The sequence below is a fragment of the Diceros bicornis genome, chromosome 31, assembly GCF_020826845.1.
Source record: "Diceros bicornis minor isolate mBicDic1 chromosome 31, mDicBic1.mat.cur, whole genome shotgun sequence".
NCBI lineage: Eukaryota > Metazoa > Chordata > Mammalia > Perissodactyla > Rhinocerotidae > Diceros > Diceros bicornis.
In genome coordinates, this window is record NC_080770.1 from 10,416,957 (window position 1) to 10,431,534 (window position 14,578).

At 52.1% G+C, this 14,578-nt stretch overlaps 2 protein-coding genes across 6 annotated transcripts; one reads left to right on the plus strand and one right to left on the minus strand.

Moving 5' to 3' along the window:
- Positions 1–1,346: 1,346 nt before the first annotated feature.
- BSCL2 (BSCL2 lipid droplet biogenesis associated, seipin) lies at positions 1,347–14,401 on the plus strand. 4 transcript variants are annotated; one of them, XM_058526636.1, is made up of 12 exons: positions 1,347–1,429; positions 3,584–3,804; positions 5,279–5,595; positions 7,083–7,164; positions 11,434–11,577; positions 12,402–12,536; positions 12,725–12,822; positions 13,254–13,395; positions 13,534–13,600; positions 13,780–13,860; positions 13,956–14,036; positions 14,169–14,401. In XM_058526636.1, exons 2-12 carry the CDS (start codon positions 3,724–3,726, stop codon positions 14,309–14,311), a joined length of 1,371 nt encoding a protein of 456 aa, XP_058382619.1. In that variant the 5' UTR covers positions 1,347–1,429; positions 3,584–3,723; the 3' UTR covers positions 14,312–14,401. The 4 variants fall into 4 exon arrangements, with proteins under 4 accessions (XP_058382619.1, XP_058382618.1, XP_058382617.1 ...); XM_058526635.1 differs by having other exon boundaries at positions 1,348–1,429; positions 13,774–13,860; XM_058526634.1 differs by lacking the exon at positions 1,347–1,429 and having other exon boundaries at positions 3,656–3,698; positions 13,774–13,860.
- Positions 1,699–3,164, minus strand: GNG3 (G protein subunit gamma 3). 2 transcript variants are annotated; one of them, XM_058526658.1, is made up of 3 exons: positions 2,983–3,164; positions 2,476–2,575; positions 1,699–2,213 (listed from the first exon to the last, which is right to left on the minus strand). In XM_058526658.1, the coding sequence occupies exons 2-3, from the start codon at positions 2,572–2,574 to the stop codon at positions 2,085–2,087; spliced, it is 228 nt and encodes a 75-aa protein (XP_058382641.1). In that variant the 5' UTR covers position 2,575; positions 2,983–3,164; the 3' UTR covers positions 1,699–2,084. The 2 variants fall into 2 exon arrangements, with proteins under 2 accessions (XP_058382641.1, XP_058382640.1); XM_058526657.1 differs by lacking the exon at positions 2,983–3,164 and adding an exon at positions 2,666–2,872.
- Positions 14,402–14,578: the final 177 nt, after the last annotated feature.

Here is a 14,578-nt window from a genome sequence, read left to right on the forward strand (position 1 = left end):
TAGACTTGATCCTTCCAGGAGTTTTCACAAACACCAAGAAGGACCTAAGCCAGCTCCTGAACAGAATAGGGGTGGGTCCCCATTTCAGGAGGGCAGCCAGATCACTTTCCCTGTTTCTTCATCTCTAGGATCAGGGAATTAATTAAGTGATCTCCAGGACCTGTTAGGGCTCAGAAGTTCATCAACAGCTGGAAAGCTGCTATTTCTGAAGGTGCCCCAAGTTCACTGGGTACCCCTGGAGCCTGGGGAGACATCCATAGGAGACTTCAGTGCAGTTTCTGGTAGAACACTCTATTCCCTTGGTTTCCTCTCCCCTCGCTGACTTCCTTTGTGAAGGTGTGGGGAAGCAGGAGGTGATGGGCTATCCCTAATACAGGTCACCCCCCTACTACTGCAGGGCAACCCCGCCCCACCAAGGGTATCCAGGCACAAAACATGACCTGGCCTAGGCTCCCCCCGAGAGGGATGTATCCTGAGTTTGGGGGGATCTTGACAATCCCTGAGGAGACATCCTGGGACTCGCATCTTTGCCTTATTCCTGGTTCCATCTTCGTATGTTCACCTTGGAAGGAAAAGGCATTTGGGAAGGCATTCTGGGGTTTATGAACCACCAAGTTTGAATCTGGGAGGCGTTCATGAGACATTAAACCTAGGTTTGGCCTCTGGCCAGGCAGCATGCTGGACCACTATGAGGGGTGGCAGGCACACCAGGGGCGGGGACATTGCTTCTGGCGGATATGACAGAATGAGCCTGAGGGGGAAATGGGAGCACAGCAAGCCCCAGTTCTACCAGGAAACCGAAATTGAACAATTTCGGGTTTATCCAATTCCTAGGGAAACCAGGAGGCGATGAAGGAACGGCGCCCCGAGGCGAACGGCGCCGGGCACTGACCGCACACTTCTGTTTCCGCTCCAAAGGGAGCCTCTACTTAGCAAGCTGTAGAAACCTACATACCCTCGCAAGATGCACGCGACCAGCGCCTGCTACGCGGTGCTTGCTGGGGTCCCCTTGTCCCGTGATCCTGGGCTCGAGCCGCCCGTGTGCCTTCACCTGGATCGGGGGACGTCGACTTTCCAATTCCGGGGTGGGTAGGAGTGGGTATCAAGTTGGCGAGGACAGGGGCAGCCATTTTGAGACCAGACGAGCACGGGAGAGACCATATTGAGAACTGTGGATGCCTGGGCCCGCCATTTTAAGGATGGGGCTGTCGGAGAAGCCCTGTACGGGAAACGCAGTGACGTGGGGCCGCCATATTGGCGCGGTCCCATGGCGGCGGCCATCTTGGACGGGACCCGCCCTGGGCGCGGCCATCTTAGAAGTGAAACCGGCCCCTTCCCAGGAACTGGAGCCGAGCTCCTCCCCTCCGTTACTGGGTTCCTCCTGTCTGCGGCTCCCCTCCGGAATCCCTCCCTACGTCCAACTTGTTCGGTCTGTTTTCATTTTCACTTCATCGCCCTCTTGTGTGTGTGCGTGAATGCTCTCCGCAGGCTCTGAGGGTCTGTTGTAACTTAGTTCTTCCACTTCAGACGGTCTCTCGCGCCCGCCATCCCCCAGCCCCGCCGATCTCCGATCCTAGACAATGTCTAACCTGCTTTGACTGGCCCTGTTCCCTGGGTATGGCTGGCCTTTCACCTGCCGCACCCACCCCTAAATCCATTGACTATGATCCTCTCCCCAAAGAACGCTAACACAGGAGCTGTCCTCTGAGAGTCTGGATGACTTTATTCTTCAAATGGCTTTACCCTCCCAATAGCTCCAGGTGAGACTGAGAGCAAGCCCCCGGCCCATCCCTCTCTCCATTGTCTGAGCAGGTCACAGAGGGAAGGGGGCAGGACGCTGGCAGAGTCTGACGGCCCTTCTGTGGGTGGAGCAAAGGGTGCCCCGAGTCACGTCGGCCACAGTGGGTGAGGAAATGGGGTCAACAGACAGGTGAGGGAGGGCCTTGTGCTTCAGATAACCTTACAGGGTTGGACAAGGGCTAGGAATGTGATGCAGGAACCCTTAGGGGCTCACGACAGTTACTGACCTAAGAAAGGGCCCAGGAGAGGGAAAGATGATGCGTTGTGAGGAAGAACAGGGCAGCTCAGAGGAGGGCACAGAAGAACTTCTTCTCCCGGAAAGGGTTCTCCGAAGTGGGCACAGGGGTGATGAGAGGATCCTCACAGGCATGGGCATCACAGTAAGTCATCAGGTCTGCGGCTGCCTTGGACACCTGGGGCACAGCCAGGAGGGGAACTGTTAGCCAGAACCCCTGAAAGGGACTGCAGCCTCCCTCCCCAAATGGGTTATCTTTTGCCGTCTCTAGGGCTCCTTAAGACAATCTTCTTTTCCCTCATCCCCCATAGAAGACTGAGGACAGCTCTGCTTACAGGGCCTGATCTCAGGGAGTCAAGGAAAGAAAGCATCTCTTATCCTGAGGTTTGGGAACCTACAGCACAACCTGGCCAACTAATGGGTTCCAGGGTTCCACCCACCTTTATCCGGCACAAGCTGGCTTCAATCTTAAGCTGTTCCACCATCTTGCGGGCTTGCCCAATACTCATAGTGCTGTTCACAGGGGTCTCCCCTTTCATCCTGGAGAAAAGAGAGGTACAGCTGAGAGCATGATAGGGGACCTGCACAATCTCAGCTGAAGGCCCCCCTCCATGCTCACTCCTTACCAACCTTTGCAAGTCTGGGGTCATGTGCCCCCATGTTTTGTTCCGCTCTTATCCTCATCCACCAGTGGCCTTGCCCATCCCTGTCTTCCTCAGCTGAGGAAATGGAGAGGGTGGGATGAGATGTTCCCCAAACTCCCACATGGCCTGGGCCACAGATCATTACATATATGAAAGACCTAAGGCTTTTCAGCCCTTCAAGCCATGTGTTCCCAGCTCTGAAAGCCTCAACCAGAAAAAGCCCCACCCTAATGAGGAGGGCACATAACCCCCTCCTGCCCCCTTGAGCCCCAATGGGAGAAAAGCAGGATGCTCCCTACTCACCTGAGGCCACAGGCAGCGGCAGCCCTGGGGAGTAGCGTCAGTGGGGTGCACCAAAACCTGCTTGAGATGGGTGCCCCACCTTGCAGGGAGTTACAGCTGAAACTATCTGATGCAGCAGCGGAAGCAGCTAATACAGAGAAGGGTACTGGAGAGGGTCAGGTCAGAGGTCTGTGGAGGGCTGGTCCCAGTTTCTGCAGCTCAAGCACTGCCCAGATGGCTGGTACCTGAAGGATGCAGGATGCTGGAAGGAGCTGCTAACATCCTGGAGCATACCAACTGCCTGGCCAGTGGGGGAGCCTGGCTGCTGCCTGCAGCCCCTGTGCTCACCCCCACTGTTACTGTCTCACCACCTGCCCCTCCCCATTGCAGGCATCCTGAGTCTGGGCTAGAGCCCTCCCGAAAGAAGCTGGAAGGAGCTGAGGCCCAGGCAGACTCCCCCCTCAAATGACGTGGTCTGGACCCATGACAGCCCCTGCAGTGGAGTCTGTACTGGCTGTGGGGGACCCTGCTCATTTGAAAATCTGACATCAGCTGGGCAGTCACCCCACCCCCTCCTACTCTGACACAGCATTTACCACTTGAATCTTCATTTCTCTCCCAGGGACCCTCCATTCCCCATATCCAGGAAAATGTGATGAGCCACAGGTATCAGCTTCTAGATCACCACTTTATGTTCTAGCCACAAGTGACTCGTTGGAGGATCCAGGGGCAGCGAGGTACGTCAAGAAGCTATCTAAAGAAATGGCAGACCAAAGAGAAAAAGGAGAAGCTGGGGGAAAAGAGGCGTGCAGAGACCAGATCAAAGAATCGGACAAAGAAGAGGTAGGGGGCATTGTGGGGACAGTCAGTAGGTGTTCCTGGAAATAGGTGGGATTCCTGGGTGGAGGTGGGGGTATTGGTTTGAGAGTATCTCCCACGCTTGCAGTGTTGTACTTGGTGCTGCGAGGAATGCAAAATGTACACAACACTGACCTTACCCTCTGAGGGATCTTATTGGGGGTGAATAGACATTAAATATAGGAGGTGCCGTCTGCCACGATAATGCGCTGTGGGGACTCTGAGCGAGAGTCTAGTTGGGGTCAGAGGAGGTCGGTCACGCATCGTAAAAGATGGAGATAGAACACGAAGGTGAAATGCTACCACTCTTGTGAATAGGGGACAGCCAGCGCGCCGTGGAACGCGCAAGATGCACAGGGTCCCACAGACTGCAGCGTTCTCTGAGCGAACGCTCTCTGCGCTGCACGCCTGCAGGTCCAAGGAGCCGTGGCCGATAAAAACCAGCGCTGGCTGATGCCCGCCTCTCTCCCCTTTTCCGGGGGTTAAATGGCCGGTGGTGACAGTGTGGGCGGAGGGCTGTGATTGCGGCCTCGAGTGGCGGGCTGAGGGGATGGTGGTGACTCATAGATGCTCTGGGACTTATCACGGGGCCTGGAGGGAGGCGCCTGTCCTCTTTGGTCACGGTAACCGGAAGGTAACGAACCGCAGAAATGGACAGCGCGAAGCGCGCGGACGTGGGAACCCCGCAGCCCGGACAGGCCCCGCCCCCTGCACCGGGCCCCGCCCCTGGGAGAGGCCCCGCCCCCACGGCGGCCGGCGGGAGTGGGCGGGGCGCCCCGGGGAGTCGGAAGTTCCCTCTCTCAGCTGCTCCGGCAGCGCTCCAGGCTGGTGAGTGTGCCGAGCTCCGGCGGCGGCGGGCTGCTTTCCATGGTGGCGTGGTTAGCTGGGGGTCCGGGCGCCGCGCCCACCGCCGATCCGGAGTGGGCTGGCCAGGAGCGGCCATTGGCTGCGGGACGCCCTCCCCGTCGGGGAGCCAGCGCAGCACGAGGCGGAGGGGAGAAGCTGGGGAGGCAATTGTGACTGCGCTTAGGCTGCTGGCTTTGAGTCGGGCCGTGCGACCTTAGGCAAGCGGTGCATTCTCTCCGTGCAGCCACCTTGCAGTGTGGATTCACTGTCACCTTGTGTGTAAAAGCGCCTTGTAAGAATTTCAGCGTGCTCATCCTCTGTATGTTATATATTGCTATCAATGAGTGTCAAGGTGGCCTGTCCCAGAATCAGGTTGCTGGAGGACGAGTTCACCTGAGGAGCTCTGGCGCTGGGGGCGAAGAGAGCCCAGTGGAGGAAAGGAAGGGATAATTGGCTGAGAAACAGTCATTCGGAGAAAGGCCATATGAAACAAAGACTTTGCTACGTCCTGTTATCTCTGGTTCTTCAAAGCCAGTCCAGTAACTCCTTTTTGTCCCTACCTTCCCCCAGGAAAGGAGCCATTCTTTTCCCTTTTCTTTTTTTTTTTTTCCAGGAACCACCAGCTGCTTCATCCCATGGCCAGGGGTGGCGTCCAGGTGGCAGAGCAGCTAGGAACTCAAGGCCTGAACTGGGGGCCAGACCCTCTGCGCTCTCCACCATGGTCAATGACCCACCAGTACCTACCTTACTATGGGCCCAGGAGGTGGGCCACTGCTTGGCAGGCCGTGCCCGCAAGCTGCTGCTGCAGTTTGGGGTGCTGTTCTGTACCATCCTCCTTCTCCTCTGGGTGTCTGTCTTCCTCTACGGCTCCTTCTACTATTCGTACATGCCGACAGTCAGCCACCTCAGCCCAGTGCATTTCCATTACAGGTGAGAAAGGTCTTCTGTCAGAGTAGAGGAATCCTGTGAGAGAATCGCTGCAAGGACCCTTCGAGCTTGTTCAGTTCATCCCTCCCATTTACAGAGGGGGAAACTTGAGCCCAGTGTGCTTGTATGACTTCTTACCTTTTACAGTCCAAGGCTGGAGCACGTCTGGGCTGGTAGGGCTCCAGGGTCCTAGTTCTACCTCTGGTTACTGAAATCTGGTTAAAAAGAGAGAAAAAAAAAATCCCTGTTCTAGACTGTCATTGTTAGGGTCAGTTCTATTTGGGTTGGATCAGTCCTTTCTCAGGGCCACTGTAGACTTCTGAGACAACCCAACCCCTTAGGTCATCTCGGAACTAACGTGGCCTTCAGCAGAGGAGACATTAGGAAAGCAGCAATTTGCCTTTTATATTACTTTCTCCCACGCCCAAGAGTCTGCCATGTAATAGTGATTATGGAAACACAAGGTGACTGGGTACATAAATTCCCAGAATCCTGCTTTCTTACCTGGGGCCTCAGTTCCTTCCCATTTTACAGACCCTACCAAATTGTCTCCCTTTCTCTTAACAAAGGCTATAGGACCAGTCGAGAGATGCTGATAAGGACATTATTATCAATAGTCCAAAGTCTTTTTTTTTTTTTTTTCCTGCCCTGAGTCCTTTGTCATGAGGTGTAATTTCTAAGGCAGAGGTGTTTAAATTTTTAGGAGGCATGGATCTTATGAAAGCTATGGCTCTTCCTGCCATAAAAATGTATATACATGCCCATGCATATGCTGCACACACACTCCCATATGCAGTTTTGCCTACAATTTGAGGGGGTTCATGAGCCTCTTGAAGACCATCTGTGGATCCCTTTGGAGGAGTTTTCTCAAGCTAGACCCCAGATCAGAACTACTGAATCAGAATCTGGGGGTGGGACCTGGGAATCTACATTTTTATCAAGCTCCCCGAGTGAGTTTTAGAAACACTTAAGTCTGAAACCATTCAACTAAGTGTCCATAGATTCCCGTTTAAGAATATCTGCTCTAGGGCCGGCCCGGTGGCGGTTAAGTGCGCGCGCTCCGCTGCTGGCGGCCCGGGTTCAGATCCCGGGCACGCACCGCTTGTCAAGCCGTGCTGTGGCGGCGTCCCATATAAAGTTGAGGAAGATGGGCTTGGATGTTAGCCCAGAGCCAGTCTTCCTCAGCAAAAAGAGGAGGATTGGCAGATGTTAGCTGAGGGCTGATCTTCCTCACAAAAAATAAAAAAAAGAATGTCTGCTCTAATGAGAGGAAGTAAGCTGAGGTAGCAGGAAGAGAATGAAAGAAATGTTCTGGTGTCTTGAATCTCCTGGCTGCATTTCTTCTCCGTCTCTCTCTGTAACAAAGAGAAAGGTACCTGTTCTGGGACAAGGGGTGGGGGACAGGAGGGAGCCTTAGGGGACCAACGAGGGTGCGGACAGGTAAGGCAGACTCTATAGCTTAGCAGAGTATCATCCCCATTCTCATTTAGGACCGACTGTGATTCCTCTGCCTCCTTACTCTGCTCCTTCCCTGTTGCCAATGTCTCGCTGGCTAAGGGTGGACGTGATCGGGTGAGTATGGGAGCTGAAGAGAGGTTTCGTTAGAGCTTTGATGACTTGAAATAAGAAGTCTTGGGAAAGACCTGTAGAGCAGGGATTGAGTCATAGAGACTAATAGTAAGGCTCTTAAGGAAAGAGAGGTTAAAGAAAATTAAATTCTAAATGAATTGTGTGGATTATTCTTTCCTACAGTAGATGTTAGTAATGTTCTCCTTTTCAAATTGTTTCAGCCAGGCCACATCTACTAGATAAAGCCTATTTTAGACCTAAATGAACCTAAATTAACAAATCAGCTATTTCATTGGACTAAGATGGAATCTACCCAAGAGTTTTGAAAGCTTGTATGTAAAATTATGAAACTATTGATAAATATATGTAATATGTAACCTGTCATTATAAAGGGTACTGTGCCAGAGGACTGGCCAGATGCCAGTATGACTTCAACAAACCTGGAAACCCCGAGAAATGCAGAATGGGAATGCCTCCTTGTAGATTAGGCAAGCTGGTGGAGGCTCTGAAAAAGGGTAGGATCCCTGAACACTTCAAAAGGACTTTGGAGGGGCCGGCCCGGTGGCGCAAGCGGTTGGGTGCGCGCGCTCCGCTGCGGCGGCCCCGGGGTTCGCTGGTTGGGATCCCGGGCGCGCACTGACGCACTGCTTTGGCAAGCCATGCTGTGGCGGCGTCCCATATAAAGTGGAGGAGGATGGGCACGGATGTTAGCCCAGGGCCGTCTTCCTCGGCAAAAAAAGAGGAGGATTGGCGGTTGTTAGCACAGGGCTGATCGCCTCACAAAAAAAAAAAAAAAAAAAAAAAAAAGGACCTTGGAGGATCAACATCATTTCTGATCACCAGAGTTTTTTGAGTTGTCAGTGAGCAACATAATTACTAATCAGTGAGCAACATCATTAGTAATCAGTGGTCAGGCTTACTAAGAATTTAAAAATAATTTGAAAATTATTTTTCAAAAGTGGTACTTGGGAGAACACTGACTTAAAGATAGAAAACACAGGATAGGAATAAATGGTCACTCTGAAGGGAGGGATGTAAGCTGTAGAGTCGGGTTCCCTGGGATTGGTGTGCAGACTGGCCTTATTTGACTGTGTACCCTGTGACATCTTCCACTTTACCACCAGGTAGCCACACCCTATCAAGAAAACTTACCAGGTCAGATGAGTGGGCCCCAAATGGAAGATTTCAAAGTAATGAGGTGTGGAACGTTGGCCGTTGCAAGACAGATTTGTCATTGTAGTCCTGCTACTCAGGAAAGGAACTTGGAGATTATTATAGAGTGTTCTGTGAAGACATTGGTTCAGTGTGCTTCTGTCGCTACAAATAATAATGATAATAAATGGAATATACTGAGAGAGGATTAGAAACAAAGCCACAGTACATCTGCATCTGGGTTGGTACATAACAGTTGTGTGGCTGCCCATTATAGAGATCATAATGGTGATGCAGGGATCCTAAAACAATTGGGTTCGAGGCAGCTAGATGAGGAAGGAAGGGAAAGATGGAGGGTGAGGGGAGATCCAGCCCAAGTCCCTGATAATTAAAGCAGGTTGATCATTTCGTTCATTTACAGTGAACATTTTTTTTTTTTAAGATTATTTATTTATTTATTTTCCCCCCAAAGCCCCAGTAGATAGTTGTATGTCATAGGTGCACATCCTTCTAGTTGCTGCATGTGGGACGCGGCCTCAGCATGGCCGGAGAAGCAATGCGTCGGTGCGCGCCCGGGATCCGAACCTGGGCTGCCAGCAGCGGAGCGCGCGCACTTAACCGCCAAGCCACGGGGCCGGCCCCACAGTGAACATTTTGAATGAGTGGATGGATGGATGGATGGATGGATGGATGGATGGATGGATGGATGAAATAATGTGTCTACTCCATGTGCAACACCTTGCCGGAAGTAGAAGATAGGGTCCTGCTTTCAAGGAGCTCACAGGATTGGTGGAAATCTATACATTGCATTAAGTAGCCAAGTATAAGATGCAGATTCTGCATTTCAGAAGAATTTGTGAAGAATTTAGAGAGATCAGTGTGAGACTGTGGAGATGGTGAGGCTCCAAGTGGACCTTTTAAGGAAGGGTGAATACTGTGTGGGAATGAGGGAGGGGGCAGAATCTGCCCATCAGGCAGACACAAGTGAACAAAGGCGTGGAGTCATTCACAAGATTCTGGTATTAGATTCTGTGGATCCCCTTGGAGGAGATGACATTTATTTAGACAGAATTACTAGTTTTAAAAATATATATATATGTGTGTGTGTGTATAAATACATATGTATATACATATATATAAAACAGCTTTAGTTCTTTTTTTTTTTTTTATTGTGAGGAAGATCAGCCCTGAGCTAACATCCGTGCTAATCCTCCTCTTTTTGCTGAGGAAGACCGGCTCTGAGCTAACATCTATTGCCAATCCTCCTCCTTTTTCTCCCCAAAGCCCCAGTAGATAGTTGTATGTCATAGTTGCACATCCTTCTAGTTGCTGTATGTGGGACGCGGCCTCAACATGGCCAGAGAAGCAGTGCGTCGGTGCGCGCCTGGGTTCTGAACCCGGGACCGCCAGTAGCGGAGCGCGCGCACTTAACCGCTAAGCCACGGGGCCAGCCCTAAAACAGCTTTATTGAGATATAATTCACATACCACACAATGCACTCATTTAAAATGTACAGCTCAGTCATTTTTAGTATATTCACAGAGTCGGGCAACCATCACCACAATTTTAGAACATTTTCATTACCCCAAAAAGAAACCCATGCCCATTAGCCAGCAGTCACTCCCCATTTCCCTCCAACCCACCCAGAGAACGACCTATTTTAATGTTTCAAAGAATTCAGTGAAGCAACTGGCTTAGATTCATCTGCCCTCTCCAGGGGGGTAGGAATCTCATGGAATCCATTTTTTTCAAGAGAGAATTCAGACTGAAAATAAGAATTGGTACAAAGAAAGTCTTCAATCAGTGGTTTTCCACCTTTTACCCTAGGGATAAAAAGCCCAAAGCACCCTCATAACTATATCCAGATTTTAGAGCTGGTTCACTATGGGTTAGGGCAATATTTTTCAACTTTTCTTTTTTTACTCCATTCCCTCCTTGGTTAAAAACAAAAGCTTTACCATCACCCCTGTGATTCTTATATACCACCCTGAGGGGGTCATGCTGCAGGATAAGAATGCTGAATATAGGATTAGAGGAATATAGGAATGATCAAGAAAAACTAGGGTATGTCTGGTGGCAAATCTTTAACCTTTTGAGGTTAATCCCAGTGAAGAAGCCTTTCTGGGGCCGGCCCCATGGCCTAGTGGTTAAGTGCGCGTGCTCTGCTGCTGGAGGCCCGAGTTCAGGTCCCGGGCGCGCACCGATGCACCGCTTGTTAAGCCATGCTGTGGCGGCATCCCATATAAAGTGGAGGAAGATGGGCATGGATGTTAGCCCAGGGCCAGTCTTCCTCAGCAAAAAGAGGAGGATTGGCTCAGGGCTGATCTTCCTCACCAAAAAAAAAAAAGAAAAGAAGCTTTTCTATTATGAGTCTCAGGGTTCTACCAGCAGAAACAAGATAAGGAAGGGACCCAGAATGACATAAAGGTGATCTGGGGGCCGGCCCGGTGGCCTAAGCAGTTAAGTGCATGTGCTCTTCTGCGGTGGCCCAGGGTTCGCCGGTTCGAATCCTGGGTGCGCACCGACGCACTGTTTGGCAAACCATGCTGTGGCAGCGTCCCATATAAAGTGGGGGAAGATGGGCACGGATGTTAGCCCAGGGCCAGTCTTCCTCAGCAAAAAAAGAGGAGGATTGGCAGATGTTAGCACAGGCCTGATCTTCCCCACAGGGGAAAAAAAAAAAAAGATGATCTGGAGCTACAGTGTGCGAGAGCTGGCTAGGGAGATGGTGAGCCCTTCTGGCACTTGGTTAATTAATAACATAAGTGAAGGCAGGCTGGCCCGGAGGGGATGGCCCCACGGGGCCAGGCCTGAGTCACAGATGGCCCACTGGACAACATGACGGTTCACTTTTGGAAGAGAAATGGGACACAGCCCTTGTCAGAGCAGAGCCACTCGAGTCTGATTCAGAAGAGCCAACAGGATACCAGAGATCAAAAGTGGGAGGGACCCAGCTACCAGAAGGGGGCAGCACCTTCTCAGGATGAAAGCGATTGAGAGGCAGGTTGTGCTAACCAAGGGAGTCAAGGCAGAGTATTTGGAGGGGGTTGGGGGAGGTGGAACAGGGACAGTACGATTAAGAAATATGATTTTTTGAAGAGATGGGGCTCCCTTGGGCAGGTGCTGATGTATGGACAGCCGTACCGCGTTACCTTAGAGCTTGAGCTGCCAGAGTCCCGTGTCAATCAAGAGCTGGGCATGTTCTTGGTCACCATTTCATGCTACACCAGAGGTGGCCGAGTCATTTCCACTTCCTCACGCTCCGTAAGTATTCATGGCCCATCTGGGAGGATGTGGACGATGATGACGGACGTCAGACTATCTGGGTGGGGCTTCAGAAAAAACGTCCTGGATCTGAAGTCACAGACCCATCAGGATAGGGAAGAGGAGTCAGTTTACCAAACCAGACAAACACCCCCAGATATCTGATGGGCATGTCCACCTTTGGGGTAAAATCTAAAGCCTGGTGCCGCTCTGAAGAGAGGGGCTTCTTTAAAGCCAGACAGACCTGAGCTCAAATCCTCACCCAGAAACAGACTAGCTGAGGGGCAACTAACTTAACCCCTTGGTTGTAAGGTATTATAAACAGTTATAATAGTAACTCCTCATAGCAAGACTAATTTGGGGTCGGTGAGGAAATGTGAAGTGCTTATTATAGCATGTAGTGGGTGTTCAATAAATGTTAGACTCCATTCTTAATTGTCAACAGAACCAACAAAAAAATCATGAAGCAAATTCCTGAATGTCTACATGGGGGAAAAAGTTTCAGATGGTCACTGGGACTTAGTCTGTTCTGGATTCTAGAACTATTTGGGGGAAAGGTAGATCAGAGACAGAGTTGGACTTAACCACAGGAACGTTTCTTAGAAGAGGGGCCTTTGTTGTCCTGAATAGAGACATGTGGTAGGGCAGGGCAGGGCAGGGATGTCACTCCAGCATTTGGAATGGGGGGGTGTGGCAGGAAGTGAAAGTGAGGGCAGGGAACCTGAGGAAGCAGCAGCCTTCGTAGACTGCACAGGGGTGATTGAGGGCTGAGTTGGGCCGTAGGAACCTAGGGCTCCCCAACCTCTCCCTCCTGGCCCTGACAGGTGATGCTGCATTACCGCTCAGACCTGCTTCAGATACTTGACACGCTGGTCTTCTCTAGCCTCCTGCTGTTTGGCTTTGCAGAGCAGAAGCAGGTCCTGGAGGTGGAGCTATACCCGGAATACAGAGAGAACTCGGTAAGAGGGGTGAAGGAGGACTAGGAGACCGCCCTCCCCATAAGCCCAGAATTCTACCTGAGGAGCCTCTGGGCTCGGTCAGGAGGTACAGCAACAGAAGCTGGAAGCGGGCCTCAGATTGCGCTGGTAAGAGTGACAGCAGCAGGATCCTGGCCTGACACTGCTACCACCCCACCCCACCCCCACAGTATGTACCGACCACCGGAGCGATTATCGAGATCCACAGCAAGCGCATCCAGATGTACGGAGCCTATCTCCGCATCCATGCCCACTTCACTGGGCTCAGGTGAGGAACCCCTGAAGTGGGCCTCAGCAGCTCTCATGGGTCCTTAAGTGAAGAGGGTTCTAAGCAGAGGGAACAGGTTTTACATAGGCCACAGGTTCTCAACCCTGGCTGCACATTAGCATATAGTTCTCTGGGGAGCTTTTAAAAAATACCAAAGCCTGGGCCCCACCCCCAGACCAGCTGAACCAGAATTTGTTAGGTTCATATCTGGTCATCAGACTTTTTAAAAGCACCCTAGGGAAGGCTGATGTGCAGCCAGAGTTGAGAACTGTTGTCTTGAATCATTGGCTCAGCCAGCGGGAGGCAGAGGAGCTGGAGGCCGACTCTAGCCAAATTCATTTGAATTGCCCTAGAATTTATTTCTGGGAAATGAAAAGGCTAGTGCTCTCCAGAAACTGCTACTCCCTTCCTGTCCCTACTTCCTGCCTCAGGTACCTGTTGTACAACTTCCCGATGACCTGCGCCTTCATAGGTGTCGCCAGCAACTTCACCTTCCTCAGCGTCATCGTGCTCTTCAGCTACATGCAGTGGGTGTGGGGGGGCATCTGGCCCCGACACCGCTTCTCTTTGCAGGTTGAAAAGGACCCCCTCCCCTTCGTGATCCTTCTTTGACTGTGGAGAGGGCCGGGGCATGTTGGGGACAGGGTGTAAGGGCCCTGATCACTGGTGAGGGAAGTCAGTCCTCGCCGCTCAGTAGTTTCTCCTCCCCAGGTAAACATCCGAAAAAGAGATGGTTCCCGAAAGGAAGTCCAGCGAAGGATCTCTGCCCATCAGCCAGGTAAAGGTGATGGTTGAGGGCTGAGTGAGAAGGAGCTCCTGCATCTCCAGTATGAGGCTTAAGGCACTCATCACTGAGCTGAGGGTCAAAGGAAAGGCTAGAGGAGGTGGAGTTGGCACTACCATCCCGGCACAGCCACCCTAGCCCTGTCCTGTCCTCTACCCCCTTTGGAGGCACAGGGTCCCAAGGCCAGGAGGAGTCAACCCAGCTGTCCGACATTACAGAGGACGGTGAGAGCCCTGAAGATCACGCAGGGGCAGGTATGGTACCTCAGCCCTCCCTCCCTTCAGACTCCTCCTAGCTCTCCCCGCCAGCCTCTTCCAGTCTGACCTCTGTATTCCCCCTGTGGCTGCAGAGGGCCAGCTGTCTGATGGGGAGAAGCCAGATCAGCAGCCCCTGCGTGGAGAGGAGGAGCTAGAGCCGGAGGCCAGTGATGGTGAGGGGCACTCTGCACCAGTACCCATGCGGGGTGGGGGTGGCATGTGGGTAGGGAGGAGGCCACATCGCGCGGTGGGGCTAGTTATCTAATTTCTCATTTGGGATTTTGTTTTTCCGTCCCCTGGCCCAGGTTCAGGCTCCTGGGAAGATGCAGCTCTGCTGACGGAGGCCAACCTGCCTGCTCCTGCTGCTGCCCTTGCCCCAGAGACTCTGGGCAGCTCCGAACACTCTGTGGGCACTCTCCGGCAGCGCCCCACCTGCTCTAGTTCCTAAATAGAACAGGGCAGAGTCCCTACATCCAGCCCTTTCCCACCTGACCCCTTTCCTGTGACTCCCCCAATAAACTATTTTTGTGTCACCTGCTTCCCTGACTCTTTGAAATGGATTCAGGGCCATTTGAAAACCTTGTGTAGGGGCCGGCCGGGTGGCATAGTGGTTAAGTTTGCGCTCTCCGCTTCTGCAGCCCAGGGCTGGGTTCGGATCCCAGGTGCAGACCTATGCACGGGTGGTCAAGCCACACTGTGGCAGTGTCCCATGTAC

Excerpts from the sequence above, each read along its gene's own strand:
- GNG3 (XM_058526657.1), bottom strand. The coding sequence starts at position 2,685 with ATGACCCCAGACTTGCAAAG. Across the intron at positions 2,576-2,665 it reads ATGACCCCAGACTTGCAAAG|GATGAAAGGGGAGACCCCTG; the intron begins GTTGGTAAGGAG and ends TCTTTTCTCCAG. Across the intron at positions 2,214-2,475 it reads CCAGCTTGTGCCGGATAAAG|GTGTCCAAGGCAGCCGCAGA; the intron begins GTGGGTGGAACC and ends GCTGTGCCCCAG.
- BSCL2 (XM_058526635.1), top strand. The coding sequence starts at position 3,724 with ATGGCAGACCAAAGAGAAAAAGGAGAAGCTGGGGGAAAAGAGGCGTGC. Across the intron at positions 11,578-12,401 it reads TTTCCACTTCCTCACGCTCC|GTGATGCTGCATTACCGCTC; the intron begins GTAAGTATTCAT and ends TGGCCCTGACAG. Across the intron at positions 12,537-12,724 it reads CGGAATACAGAGAGAACTCG|TATGTACCGACCACCGGAGC; the intron begins GTAAGAGGGGTG and ends CCACCCCCACAG.